Genomic DNA, 14,490 nt, shown 5'->3' on the forward strand with positions numbered 1-14,490 from the left:
TGTGAAGGACAACACAGCTGTCCTACTGTGCATAAAAACTTGCAGTAAGGCAGTGTGAGAGTATGCTACACAATGAATAAGCTCTGCATAATTATGTCCTTAATGGAAAATCAAGGGGACAGTAGTGCTTTTAGTTTAGCAGAATGAGACTTCATTTCTAGACAGCCTCAAAACACTGTCTGCAGGTTTGATGAGGATTTTGCATACTATTTTATTACAACTGCTTCCCTTCGAGATTCTGAAAATGAAAAGCCTACACCTTTCTTCCCTCAGTAAAACAACTAACTAATTTTTTCTGTGTTACAAAGGTAAGATTGGTAATAATGAGTGCATTTTGCCTTTCATTCATTATATGAATAGCTACTCCAAGTTAAAAGGTTAGATGGACTCAGAAACATAAGCATCACTGTTGTCAAGGAGGCAGATTCAAAGTTCAAATGACTAAGAAAGCAGAGAATTTTCTTAACTGTCCACTCCACTGGTTTTTGCAACCCCTTCTGGGGCTTTAAATCAAGACTGTAAAGACTCTTGGAACCTCTTTTCTGGGGAATTGACAGTCTTGTAGAATTAGTGTTAGAATATGTATCTTTTCATCCCTTGGTTGCTAATTTTGAAAGGAAGAAGTGACCAGAATCTTTTAAACGTCAAGAAGAATGGCATTCTCAAATTACCCATACTTGAATGCATCACTAAAGTCAGTGACACCTTTAGAGCAAAAGGGATTCGAAACATACAGAATTCTCTCAGTAACTCTATGTAACAGTTTCTGCCTGTGTGTAGAGCAGCTCTACTGATATTCCTCAGTTGTGGGGGTTGAAGGAAAAACACAGCCTTGAGTCATCATTCTAGTGGGTTTTTTACCCAGATGCCCTTCAAAGAGCAAAAGACTTCTATCATGTCACCCTCATCAATGTTTAGAAACACACTGAAATCAGGTTAGGTGCTTGAAAGTTTGTTTTTATACCCTGGAACTGGGAATGGAATTACCACATAAAGTAGTTCTTAGTTAGTAGTTAAACACTATTCGTTTGAGTGCTCTTTTTATTGAATCAAAATGCATTATTTACTTGTGAGTTTGTGCTGGAGACTCAGTTACTACTTTGCTGAATACACTGGAAGTTCTATAAGTTGCCAGACTGTATCTTCCTCACTTTCCCAAAGGCTTGTATTCAAGTAAATACAGCTGCAAGAAACATACAAAGACTGTAAAAGAGACTTAGTGTTTTCACTTATTAGAGAACTGTCAAGTAGCTTGTCACCTTAGTATCTTTTAATCAGGTATTGTGCTGGATTGTTTTTCTTAATTTCTTTGCCTCTTGTTTTTCACAGCTTTTATTACTGGTTTGCTGAACAATATTGGAACCCATGTTGATCCTATTCTTTTGATCCATCGCATTAAGGAAGGCATGGAGATTCCTAATTTGAGAGACTCACTAGTGAAAATTCTTCAGGACTACAACTTGCAGGTAGATGTTGCATTCTTCATGGGATACTAATTTTCAGAGAGACAGCAAACCATCTTTGTCACTGAACAACGCAATAAATTGCTATCATGATTTGTTCAATCATTGGTCATGGACATTGTGGGCCCACACAAAACTATGAAATAGTGGAAATTTGCTGAGATTTCTTGATGGCATCTAGCCCTTCTAAATGTCTACCATACTGTCAGAAGCCTGGTGGGTAAGTACAACTGGAAGCATCTTGAGTGATTCAGCCTGTTTTACAGTGCCCAGCTGTTTAATATTGGAAAGTTTCATGACCAGTACTTCTCATTCTGTTTCACATGAATGCAGAAGCAGAATGGAGGCAGAATGCAACATGCCCTCACTGAAACATTCATCAGGTGTTAAGAGTCATATGTTAAGTGTCATACTAACTGAAGGAAGATGAACTTTTAAAATCAAATTCATGTCAGTGGTGCAGAATCAGTTGGTTGGAGCATGATTCTAATAAGGCTGAGGTTGTAGGTTCAATTCCTGTATTATGGACCATTCACTTTAGAGTTGGACTCAATGCTGCTTCCAACTCAGAATATTCTGTGCCTGTGTTGCTGTTTATGCATTTTTTTTAAATGGACTGTTCACTGGATTATGGAAGTTCTTGCCCCAGCATAATTATACAGATATGTGCAGTCCCCTGCATGATTGGTTCTGAGATATGTTTGTAAGAGCTTACAAGAAGCATATCTTTCAGTGTTCCCTGTAAGTAGCCAGCAGATTGTGTTGCACTGCATATTTTAAATCTCTCTCCTACAGAAGGAGTCATGAACTTGAATTTTCTGTTATGCTGTTCTCCATTGCTCTACTGAAAAATACAGATGCCTACAGTGTGACTGTGCAGAGTCCAAGAAAATGTAGCTCAGTAGGCAGCTGAAACTCTGATTTTCTGAGCCTCAAACATTTGTTCCCTGTCTGCTGTTAGTCTTTCAACATTTCAAGGAAACAGATGCACTCAATGGTTACATTAATGTCATGGCTGATATCTTGCTAGGCCGTATCTCCCTTCAGGGCAGGGTTTAAGCCTTTCTAAGGCTTTTCCATTATTTTATTTTTATGTGAACTTCAGATTATGACTTCGGCTATTTCAAATAAGCATTTTACGTTTCTTCATCTCTCAACACTTGTAAATAGATACATGTTTGCATATAATGCATGTTTTAGCATTACTTCAGGTTTTGACTTCATTGGGTGACGTCCAAAGCTAGTATCCTTCCAAAATGGGGGATGGCTAAATACCATGCTGCATTTCAACAGTTGCATGTTAATCTTGCTGCTGTCAGTACCACCACTGATCCTCCTGTTCCTGGATTCTCATTAAATCAAAATTTGTTGTGTTTTCAGGCAAACTGAGGAAGTGCTGTAAGCATAGCTACAGCTTTACACATATACAGAGTACATTGCATGGCTTCAGACAAAGATGATGACATCAGTATGGTCATATTTTGGGGATGGAAATACAATTTCCATCCCCAAAATATGACAACAATTTTTTTTTCAAATACCTTTTGACAGAATTACTTTTGGATTAAAAGCATGTATTTAATCTTGAGAATGATATCTAAAATAATTTACTGTTAGCATTGAAATGATTTATGGATTTCAAATTAATTGATTTTGAAGTAGAGTTGGATAGCTCTAGGGCTAAAATTTAGATTTCATAGGGATAATAGAAATTAGTGAATCTTAATGTAGTTTGTGCTTGGCTTTCTTGTATGATAGAAAAAAGTGTAGCCCAAAAAAAGGCAATATTTCATTAGAGAAGTGTAAGTTATAGTTTAAAATAAGTCTGTTCCTTAAGTGTTACTGGCAACATGAAGTGCACTGTTCATGAACAGATGGTGTATCTACATTGAAATTTAGAGATCTTATTGCTGGTCTTGCACACTCACCAAAGTAGCCACTTTTATAGAGGGACTCAAATTTCCTACAGGGACTATTTTTGTTATTGCTGCCTCATTAGGTGTTTTAAAGCTAGTCTTAAGTGTGTTTGTGTGATGTGTGGTCATACCTCTGCACATGCTGTGTAGGTTCATGCTGAGAAGTCACTGGCCTTTATTCTGGCCTAGCAGAACTCTGGATTTTAGTAGAAATCACTTGATGTGTAGCATGGAGCATATACCAGACATTTTGAACTTACTCAGAAATACAAATTTCATTGGCTAGGATTTTCTATATCTTCATCTTTTCGGATCTCAAGCTCTGTATGCATATGCTTTATTGTTCTCATATTCAAAGGCAAAAAGAGTCTTGTGCTAGGATCCATGAAGAAGGAGGGCAGGTGGAAAGAGAATCTGCTGCTTGACTTGCAAGCCACTGCCTAACACAAAAACTGTGCTGGTCTTTTCATAATGATGGCTTCCCAAAATATGTTGCCGCTGTGCCATTATGTTGTTTAGTTGTGGGCTCCTTTTGCAAGCCCTGATAAAGTTGTTTTATGCCTATGTAAGCATGCAAATGCAAATTTCCCCTTATGCTTTTGAGTTTCCATACCAGTAAACTTTACTTAGGCGTGATGTCAAATACGGGTAGGAGTTAAAAGCAGTGCCTTTGACAGACTTTGTCCTTTTGAGAACAGTCCTTTCCATCCCAGCAAAACAAGTAAATCAAACTGAGTGTCTACCAAACTATGTGTGACTCAGAGTATGCATTAGAGGATCCAACAAGAAAGTCTACTAATGCAAATTTTGTTGTAATTTTTTTTTAATATGGAATCTTCCTTGAATAGTTTTTTAATAATGTTGGCAGATTGCAGACTGATGGCTTCACTTTAAAAAATTGCCATCCACTAGATGAAATGCTGCCACTGCTCTATATGCTACTCTAAGCTAACCTCAACTTTGTGGTTAACCTTTGAAATCTGATCACTAACAACCAACTAAGCATAGCACTAAAGCAGAATTAGATATTGTTTTGGGCAAAAATAAAACACAGATCATGTACAACTTTTTTCTGCAATTCCACCACAAGCTTAAAACTGAGCACACTTCTAACTATACCACTATACCTATATATATACTATATATATATATATACCCTATATATATATACCTATATATATATACCCTATATACCCTAAGCTATATATATACTATATATATATACCCTAACTATACCTTATATATACTATAAATAAGCAAAGAAATATTTAAGTGGTTTTTTGAATTGGGATTAAACCTTGAAGTGATTTTTTTGTTGTTTTTTTAACCCATGAAGATAATTAATTTTGATGTTTTGCCATTGACATTGTGTGAGTTAATGTATTAAAACCATAGTACATAATCAAATGACCCTGATTGCAATGATGAAAGTTTATTTACTGCTGAAATGATGCTGATTTTAGTGTTTATATACAGTAACATTCACAAATGACAAAGTTATAGTTCTTTGAATTTTAATAGGATAATATTTTATCACATAAAGCACAGTCTGAAGCTTTTTACTGCTTCTGAAATCTACTTTGTTGCTGTCATAAATTTATAGATAAATTAGACAGGTTGTCTTAAAGAGAAACCTGCTTACTTATTAGAAATTACACATTCCTAGTGCATTTTTAAGTGCAAATGAATCACCATTCTCCAGGTTTCTAAAGCATTGTATCACATATCTCCCAGAGAAGGCTGATAGTAAAATCTCCTTATTTGTAGACTTGTGAGTTAATTATAAGCCTGTTATGCTTTCTAAATCTATAAAATAGGTGCCTTTTCAGCTTTGGTTTGTATCTGAATGAAATGTAGGAACTGCTTGTGGTATTGGAGGAGTCTTGTTTTAGAAAGAAGTGCTTCATTTTTCACCCTTTCTATGTCATTTGTTTAAATAAATCTTTCAAAGATGTTGGTTTTCTAAGACTCCTTTTCCCCTAGCTTTAAAATACAGAAGCAATTTGTTTAGATGTAATACTTTGAGATTTTGTGGATTAGCCATTTTACTCAAACATTGACTTACTAGTTTGCACTTTGATTGAACCTGCAGGAACTCTGATGGGTAACAGACATTAATCCGTTCACAGAATTCACATCTATCCATTCATATTAGAGTTTATGAACTAGAAGAACCTAATGACAATACAATGAATGCTGCTTGGAACAGCACCTGAAACAATTGTTAGGTTCTGAACTTGAACATAACTAAAAATGCTTTCAGACACCTTGGAGGCACTAGAGGGCAGGTGGCAGCTTGCACAGGGGGACATGTGCCTTTTGGCTATAAAGACTAAAAATAATGTGGTTTTAGTGTGGCAGTGATGCTATTTGAAAGAATTTAGTTAGCTGGCCTTGAGAAACCTGGACTTCTTTGTGGGTTAAGCTGAATCAAGGCCTAAATTAATTCCCATAGTTTTGAGTATTTGCTTTAAAAATAACTCCATACTGCAGTGCTTTTCTTTAAAGATAATGTTAGGCTTGATTTACAAATGTAAATCAAGACTTTTCCAATCAAGTAGAATGATTTATGCCTAATATCTTCCCCAATACAGCCAGAAAACAAACTTTTTTTCACAATAACAATTTTGGTTTTAGCAATTTTCATTAATTTAATGAAAGGCATTATTTCTGCCTAAAACTTTCTGTAGGTGCATGCTACTGTCATGCTTGTGCTCACAGTTACATGCTTTTAAAGGATGAATAAAATTCAGTTTCATCCTCAATTCTGTTTCTTCTTGGAAAGTGGTTTCATCACAGATTTATGTCCAATGTCAGTTTTAACTAGTCCAACTTAACCTTAGGGTGCACAGTTACCTATTTCTCTCCCCTTTATTAAAGCTCCCTCTCTCTGGACTCAAATTCCCTTTACTTTCTGTAGGTCTCAAATTATCCATTTTTGAGGTCTTCAAATAAATTTCTTCAGAAGTGCTGAGAATTTATTACATTGAGAATAGATATTTTACATTCTGCATTGCAATTTTTTCTTTTATGTAATAATGGCTGCCTACTGTATTCCATTTCTAGCAAAATAAGGTCAGTCATTAAATGTGGTATGGAGAGATCTTAGTACTGTTTAAATAATGGGAGAAAGTGCATATTTCTTAAAATATACATTTTATCAGATATTTCTGTTACTCTTGGGTTTTAAGGCATCAAACAGTATTGAGGTTTTCCAGTGAGCTAGTGATGTCTGTTGTTTCCCTCTTCATTGTTCTTTCTTTTCAATGAATTTTTTCTATTACCACACTGTATTTTAATTAAGAAATTCTAGGACACACTTCCATCTTCCATCCTATCTTTGTTTTGCTTCTTTCATTTAACATGGTCACAGCACCAAGGTTGTCAGACTTCAGGAAACATTTGGACAATGTTCAGAGGCACGTGGTGTGATTCTTGGTGCTGTCCTCTGCAGGGCCAGGAGTTGGACTTGACACAGTCCCATTCAGTTGTCCTTGCTAAAAGTTTCTTGTATTTTTTTCAAACCTAGCAACATTTTTCTTTATTTAGAACAAAATTTTACATTCTTTGTTGCCTTTGGATAAAGTTGGCAAGGGAAAGACATAGCCAGAATGTTCCTGAGATTATCGACAGATAAAAATTATTCATTCTCTAAGTATTTGCCTTGTAGATCTGCATTTACTTGCTGGTGCTCTGAAATGTTTTACAGCTCAATGTCTCCAATACTGGAAAATTCTCATTCACCCACTGATATGCCCAATTTGAAATGCTCACAGTGTTACTAGTGTTACTCAGTGTTAATTTTTTTTATGTACTTCAGATTTGCAGTCTTATCTGCGTATCATTCTTAGCAGTGTGTCCTTATTACTTCAGAATGTGTATGTGAAAAGGTAGAGTTTTTGACAGTGTCCACCTGGCTGTAAAATCTATGATTGTATTTCCTCTTAGGTATTTGCATTAGCTGTATTTTGTACTGTCTTAGAATGCTCGGTATCTCCAGTAATACGAATGAGCAGAAGAAAGGAATGAACATTGCTTCTTTATACCTCTCTTTTAGTAGGGTTGATCATATTATACTTGACTGTGAGTGTCTTTGTGAAGCAGTTTTCAAAGGAATTGTTGTCTTGGAAAACAAATTTCCAAACATCAATTTGGGAGAAGGAAGAAAAAAGTCCAAAACACTTACTTGGGTTTGTTGTCTTTCCATACTTGCTCCATTAACTATTGTGCAATAAGGTTCTCTATAATTGTTATGCCCTTGCTTCTTCTGTGTTTCAAAACCATTTCAGGCAATGACAGGTCAATTTAATGAAAAATACCAAATAAGTCAAAAGGGAGCTGAAACTTTTGCTGAAGAGGAATGAACTAGGGACCTTTGGTTAGGTGCATAGACATTTAGTACTGCTTATTAAATGACTCCTCAGCAGGATATATATTTGAACAAAATGTATTTTGAATTCCACTGTAAAAATTCCTCTCTGTTGTTATTTTGTCAAGCCCATCTCATAGGAAGATGTTCATAATTATAATAATAGTATCTTTGTAAAGAATTCTATTTTTTGATGTTTGTTTTTGTTTTGTAGGGTTTTGGGGGTTTTTTGTGGGCTTTTTATTTAGGTAGAAGTGATAGCAACAAAAGGTTGCTCCTTTGCCTCCTTTATAATGCCTTGAAAAGTTTTAAACATTCCTTGCACTCACTTTGGCAGCAAAAACAGAGTGGTAACTTGTCAAGATAGTTGATATACTCATCTGTTCAACAACCACTGTCTTTTATGTTCTTTGCACCAACAGATCTTGCTGCGGGAAGGATGCAAAAAGATACTCGTTGCTGATTCTCTTTCTTTATTGAAGAAAATGCATCGAACTCAGATGAAGGGTGTTCTAGTGGATGGTGGGTACAGAGGAAACATGATGACTTTCAATATTTTAAAGACTATTTTATCTAGACTGTTTATATACCTCCTGACTGTCTGCTTTGGAAGCTGCACAAAAGCCTGCATTTTTTACTGTATCTGTAGAGTGTAGGAGGATACTAGATACTTTTCCCCTTTGCAGAGGAATTACTTGTATCTCAAAAACTACAAGACCCAGCATGCAGCTGTTTCTCTTGATCAGTTTCTGCGTAGCCAGTAAAGTATTTTGTCCTGCATTTCCTCTGTAAAGGTGAAAATGATGGTTAGTACCAACATGGACAATCAGATGGTGATAATCTGCAACCAAAGCAAAAGATACAAGAAGCTTGCCAGAAACAGTTGAAAATATTTTGCAGGGTGCTAATGATGAACAGCACTGTAATTCACACCAGCTGAGTGTTAATAGCCAGAGACAAAAGCTGACAGGACAGAGTACCAGAGCTTCTGCTCCATAATGCTGCAGAGTTAACAGCCACCCATCCCATGCTCCTTGTTTCAGTTTGCCATTCATCTCTTCAGCACTGATCCTAAACAGCCTCAATCCTGCAGTTCTACCATCATCAAATCTAAAGATTTATCATGTTGTTATTAGAAATGTTACATCATATTGCTCTTCAATTTTTAATTGGTTGTTAGACATCTTAAGTAAATGCTTTAGGACCAAGCTCCATTTCTGTAAGAGCAGTATGTTCATGCCTGCTTTATAAAAAGTAAACATGGAGTTTGTTAACAGAGCCTAATTTTCTTTTGTTTTGTTTTTCAGAGGAGAATATCTGTGAATCATGTCTGTCTCCAATACTTCCTTCAGGTAGGATGCTTTTCTTGGAAAAAAAAAAAAAAAAAAGAGGTTGTAAAATTTTTTTGTAAATTTCTTTAGTAGTATTTTAAGAAAAATTATTCATAAAAATGTGTAATCTCCTTTGATGATCACTGTATAAATTTCAATCTCCTATGCAAAGCTTGCTTTTGAATTCTGACATGGGAGTGGAGTCTAACTGAACATTTTTTGTTGCAGTAAACCCAGATATTATTTCTTATTCAACTTTGTCTTCCTTATTTTCTGTTTTGATTACATGGAATTCAAGGCAACTTTTAATTTCATCAGCGTACATATTCTCAAAGATTATTGGAACCACAAACTTAGGCCACCAAATCTTGTCCATATCTGTTGGATTATTCACACTGAACTTATAGACTGTAAAATGTTTTTGCATGTATTTTTTGTCTGGATGGTGGTGAGTTCTTGGCTTCAGTCATGGGCACCACATTTGCAACATCTTAAAACCAACTAGCTTTAGACCAAAGTTGGTTTAGCTTAAAACCAATTACCTTGTAAAGGTAGTTGTAAAAATAGAAATTCAGGATGTTATTTCAGAGATGTTCATTCTTCAAGTCCAGAAATATCAATATAGTTGTTGGGTGTCTTAAAAAGAAGTAGTTTTACCAAGAGAATATCTGTTGAGGCCTGTTAAAGCAAGAATATATAATGCAAAGCATATGTACAGACATTTATTTGTTTTCTGGGTGTTAACAGCCTGATAGAAGCACTTACAGTTAATCTGGTTTCTACCATTTATCACTTAAATAAATAAATCAAAACAATGATACTGGGATCATGTGTAGCAATATACAGGCAAGGAGAATCTGGCAGAATTGAATGTGCTAGTGCTTTGAAGTATGTGTGTTGAGGTGAAAAGAGCCAAAGTGGAATGCAAATGATGCTTGTGAGTGAGATACTTATTCTTTAGATATGTGAGTGTTGTATTAAGGGTTCTACTTTGGCTAAATATTCATTTGAGAATGAAAGCTGACATCTTGCACTTAGGCAGCTTGTTGCCAAATTTCAGGATCATGGTGTGCAGTGCAGGCTCTAGAACTGCTCAGTGTTCTGGTTCTCTTCACACTAGTGCAAGAATTTTTCTGCTATCTTTTCTTCAAAGCAGCTGCATTATTTGGTGGTAGTTTACTCTTCTCCCTGCCCAAATTTAGCATGTAGCATATATTGAGATGAAAAATTCCTGATAGGGAGGTATACAGTATCTCAACCACAGAAAAAATTGTTTTGTAACTCCATCACTGGCACACGTTTCCCGAAATCTTGATGGTTTCTATAAATGAGTTGGAATAATTTTGAAATTGTTTTGAGAGATGTTACTTGAAGTTTCTCTGTGTATGACAGAATGTGGGCATATATTGCTGTAGCCACTAAATCATTTGTTTCATAGCCCTGTTGAAATTAATTTATTTTTCTGTTTCCCAGATGCATCCAAGTCCTTCAGTGTGGTAGTGTTCCACTGCAGACACATGTTTCACAGGGAGTGCCTGCCTGTATCTAACACGGTAAGGAATTAGCTTAATATGTCTGACACCTTTGCCAAAGATAAAGTGACACATTTTCTTTTCTCAGCTGTGGAGAAGGGCATGGGTCTATGAGGAATTGTATGATTACATGCATAACTTATGATTATACCACATAGTAGTATGCGACCAAGAAAAGAGTTTAAGGATACTGCAACTAAAGTTCATCCAATGTAGAAAGAAATCACTACTGTTTGAACAGTATTTTATCACTTTCTGCAGTCAGAATATATAATGCAACTCTGAGACATACAGGGAATACAGTCTCTCTAATTTTTTAATTATTTTCCATTCCAGCTTTTACTTTAACTAAACATACTCAAAGATGAGAATAAAGGTATTTTCTCAAGTGAACCATATTAAATGATTCTGACCTGGAAGGCAAAAATCAGTCATTTCAGAGTGAATATTTAAATATCTTTGTAATCATCCTTATGGTCAAAACAGTTTTTTCTTTGTAAGTTGTTTGGGGGATTAGTTTGTTTGTTCAATTAACACAAAGCAAAAAAATATAACTTGTAGATATAACAGGGTTTAAATATAGGAATGAAAGCATTCAAATGGTAACAAAATCACATAGAAAATTAAATGTAAGTCTTTGAGATTCTGTATCTATCTCTGAACATTAACATGCAGTGAAAAAATAGCTTTAGTGAATCACTTCATCTGTAAGTAAACAAAGTGCTTGTAGCCATATGGTACAGCATGGATACTTAAATATGTTAGGAAAAGCTGAAAATATTAGATCATTTGTACAAGTCCAACAACTAGTAGATATTTCTTCAATATTTACCACAAATTTTATTGTGAGAAATAATCTAAAATTTATCTAGCATTCTTAATTTTCTGCGACAAGTGACTGATTAGGTGGGATTTTTAAATGTTACGTAGATATTATATGATATCTATTCATAGACAGTATGTATGAATAGAGGGGTGTATACATGTAACAGAGCCAAATTTCCCCTGTTACATTGTAATATGTGGCCTTAGGTGATCCATCATGTTACTGAAATGTAAATAGTGCGTGCACAAAATGCGCACAGGGCTAAACACAGAGTAACAGTAAACACATCTTTGATGTCAAATGACAGTATTTGGGCCCTGATCTCAGTTGTTGGAAATCTGTGGAGCACTACCCAAAGACAGAGCTGTGACTAAGGCATGCAGTGGTTATTGGAGCTCACCAAGTGACTTTACTCTCATCTTTATATATGAAGATAATCAGTGATACTTTTCATTTTTGGTGTGGAGAAAGTTTGTCATTACTCCTCTGGCAGGTGGCAGTGAGTGCTGGGCTGTGCTGCCCTCTGACTCCAGAACAGCCTGTCTTACTATGTTTTTCTATATTGTCTTCCCTCACCTGTCCATGACTGTTGATTGGGAACAGTCTGACTGTGAGCAGTAATGTTGAGAAGGGCACTTTGGGCACTTTTAATTCATCTTCACACATTCTGATGTGGCTACATTTCTCTGAGAGATTCCTGTTTTCTTTTTTGATTTAGGTATCTTCTGTCCAGTTCTGCAATATATGCAGTGCCAAACACAGGGGGCCAGGAAGTGCAGTCCTGGAGATGAAGAAATAGCAGTGGCCTAGTTCTCCATGTCAGTCAGCAACACCAAATCTGTTAGGACCATAAGAGCCACTGTAATTTTCCATTTCTGTATATAATTTTGATTGTGATTCAAAAGTGGTTCCTGTAGTTTATCCTGTTTATTGAATATTTTGGGTAATGAAAAAATGTGAAAATCTTTGTCTGGTAAGTCTTTGTTATGCAATTCATATGTCATGGTTCCTTTGCTCAGCTTGTTACTTCATTCTGGAACAGAAAAAAAAAAATAAAACGTGAAACAAAAAACCCATGCGATTTAGAGATTTGTGTTTGCTATCAGTTAAGGTGCATTCAGTTTGGAACCACATCAGCCTTATGGTTGGATATTGTAAAGAAAAATGTAGTGCCATGAATTCAGCTCACCAGACTACTTCAGTCCTGATTTAGTCTATTTACCTTGAGACACCCAGGAGTCTGACTCCTTCAGTGAAATTGCTTTAGAACTTGAAGTTGTGTGCCAACTCATATTTTCAGTTAACAAATTTGTTAACTGTGAATTCCATACATTGTTAATTTGCCCTTGTTACACATTCATAGTTCATTAGAAACTGGGTAATTTCTCAATTAATCTTCACAGTGTAGTAGTTTAAAGTGAGTTTTTCTCACGTTCGACTCATCCAGAAACTTTATTTTTAAAGTCAGCAGTAGGTCTCTATGCTTATTTTGTGTGGTTGAAGTGCATGGTTTCATTAAAGTGCAAGAGAAGAAAATGTATCTGACTTTTCAAAGGTAAGATCTCTAGAAGTTTCTTCTGGCATTAGCAATTTAACAACTAAATTAAATAAGTCAACTGGATGTTAACAAAATGATATTTTTCATTTGAACTGCATTCTGTTTTGTTGATCCAAAGGAAGTGATCTTTGAGAATATCTTCACAGTAATATAATCTGTTTATAATATATGCTGGCTAAATTCAAAATAAGCATCTTTTCCTTAAAAAAAGTAATCAGAACTCCCAAGTTATTTTTCTGGTTTTTAATAAGTTGAGTTTGAGAGCAAAAATATTTTGTTTTGCCATCAAATTAACTGTTAACTGTTTGAACAAGTTAACATGGTAACATACTAAGTTCTAAATCAATGGTATATACTGCAGTCTATCTGTAAAACTGGAAAATATGGTACCTCTAATACAACACCTTCTTTTATACCTTATTCCCATGAAAGTACACCTTAAAATAATTTCTAATGTGGAAACTTGGATTTCTAGTTTATGTATATTCGTAATAATCTTTTAAAATCCTCTGGGCAATTGGTATAGCAATCTGAAGAATGATTTTGTGTTGTCCACTCTGCAGATCTGTATAATACTGGAATAAAAATTTATGTGTTTAGAAATGCTAGGATTTACTCTGCATGATTACATAGGCAAAACAATCATTAAAAGAATAGATCTTCTCAAAAGCATACTAATCTTTTGTGTTAACACAGGCAGTTGAGGAAAAAATAAAAAAAATTGCAAATTATTAATGAACATAGATTGAGTGGAGTAACAGAAGGGTAGGAGGTTTGTAGTGCAGGACATAGTCTGCATACATCAAGCTTCACCCATAAGAATTTGTGCCTGGTTTTGCAGCTGTTTGTTTTCAGCAGCTAGTACTTATTCTCAGGTATATTGTTCTTTTATCCATTCTTCACTACACTGATCAGGAAAGCTGCTTTGATTCCTAGAAAATGAAATGTTCCAGTGACCTCAGGGGTTGTTTCACCATGATGCTTGAGTTAATGCATGCCATGCATGTAAAAGTTAAAAACTTTTTTAAACCCCTCTTCCTCAGTAGCTTTAAACAGTTTTTCTGTGTTCTATCTTAAGAATGCAATAAGCTGTCAGCTTACAGGAGGAAAAAGTCAACCTACTTCCATAGCTGTATATGGAAAAGTGTCCTGTAGATTAGAGTTACATGATAATTTCAAGAGCGTATATTTTTTTTCTTCAGCTTGGCCTTAAATTCACTAAAGCATTTATCATTCTGTGACTCAGTTTGCTAGTCTGCCATCATCAGCAATCATACTGCATTATAGCCTGGCATATTCTTTGCATTATGCAAGTAATTTTAAATCACTGTATGAAAATCTAATCAAAATCTTCACTAAATCCAAAGCTTCTTTCATTTGGGCTTCAGGGACTACCCTTTTCATGTTTCTGAAGTCTAAATTTGCTCATTAAGATTCAGCAGGATATGTGCAGACTTGACTTTGATACATTCTTCTTCCTAAGAAGCCTTTACAT

At 35.3% G+C, this 14,490-nt stretch overlaps 1 protein-coding gene across 3 annotated transcripts in view; it reads left to right on the forward strand.

The window, feature by feature from the left end:
• VPS41 (VPS41 subunit of HOPS complex) overlaps positions 1 to 13,598 on the forward strand; it is a 107,135-nt gene extending 93,537 nt beyond the window's left edge. For all 3 annotated transcript variants that reach the window (XM_063158417.1, XM_063158410.1, XM_063158426.1), the window contains 5 exons: positions 1,330 to 1,466; positions 8,171 to 8,270; positions 9,056 to 9,100; positions 10,553 to 10,632; positions 12,156 to 13,598. In XM_063158417.1, coding sequence (XP_063014487.1) covers positions 1,330 to 1,466; positions 8,171 to 8,270; positions 9,056 to 9,100; positions 10,553 to 10,632; positions 12,156 to 12,236 — 443 coding nt within the window. In that variant the 3' untranslated portion in view covers positions 12,237 to 13,598. The remainder of the gene's footprint in view (positions 1 to 1,329; positions 1,467 to 8,170; positions 8,271 to 9,055; positions 9,101 to 10,552; positions 10,633 to 12,155) is intronic.
• The last annotated feature ends 892 nt before the right edge of the window (positions 13,599 to 14,490 follow it).

The sequence above is a fragment of the Melospiza melodia genome, chromosome 1 (genome assembly GCF_035770615.1).
Source record: "Melospiza melodia melodia isolate bMelMel2 chromosome 1, bMelMel2.pri, whole genome shotgun sequence".
Taxonomy (NCBI): domain Eukaryota; kingdom Metazoa; phylum Chordata; class Aves; order Passeriformes; family Passerellidae; genus Melospiza; species Melospiza melodia.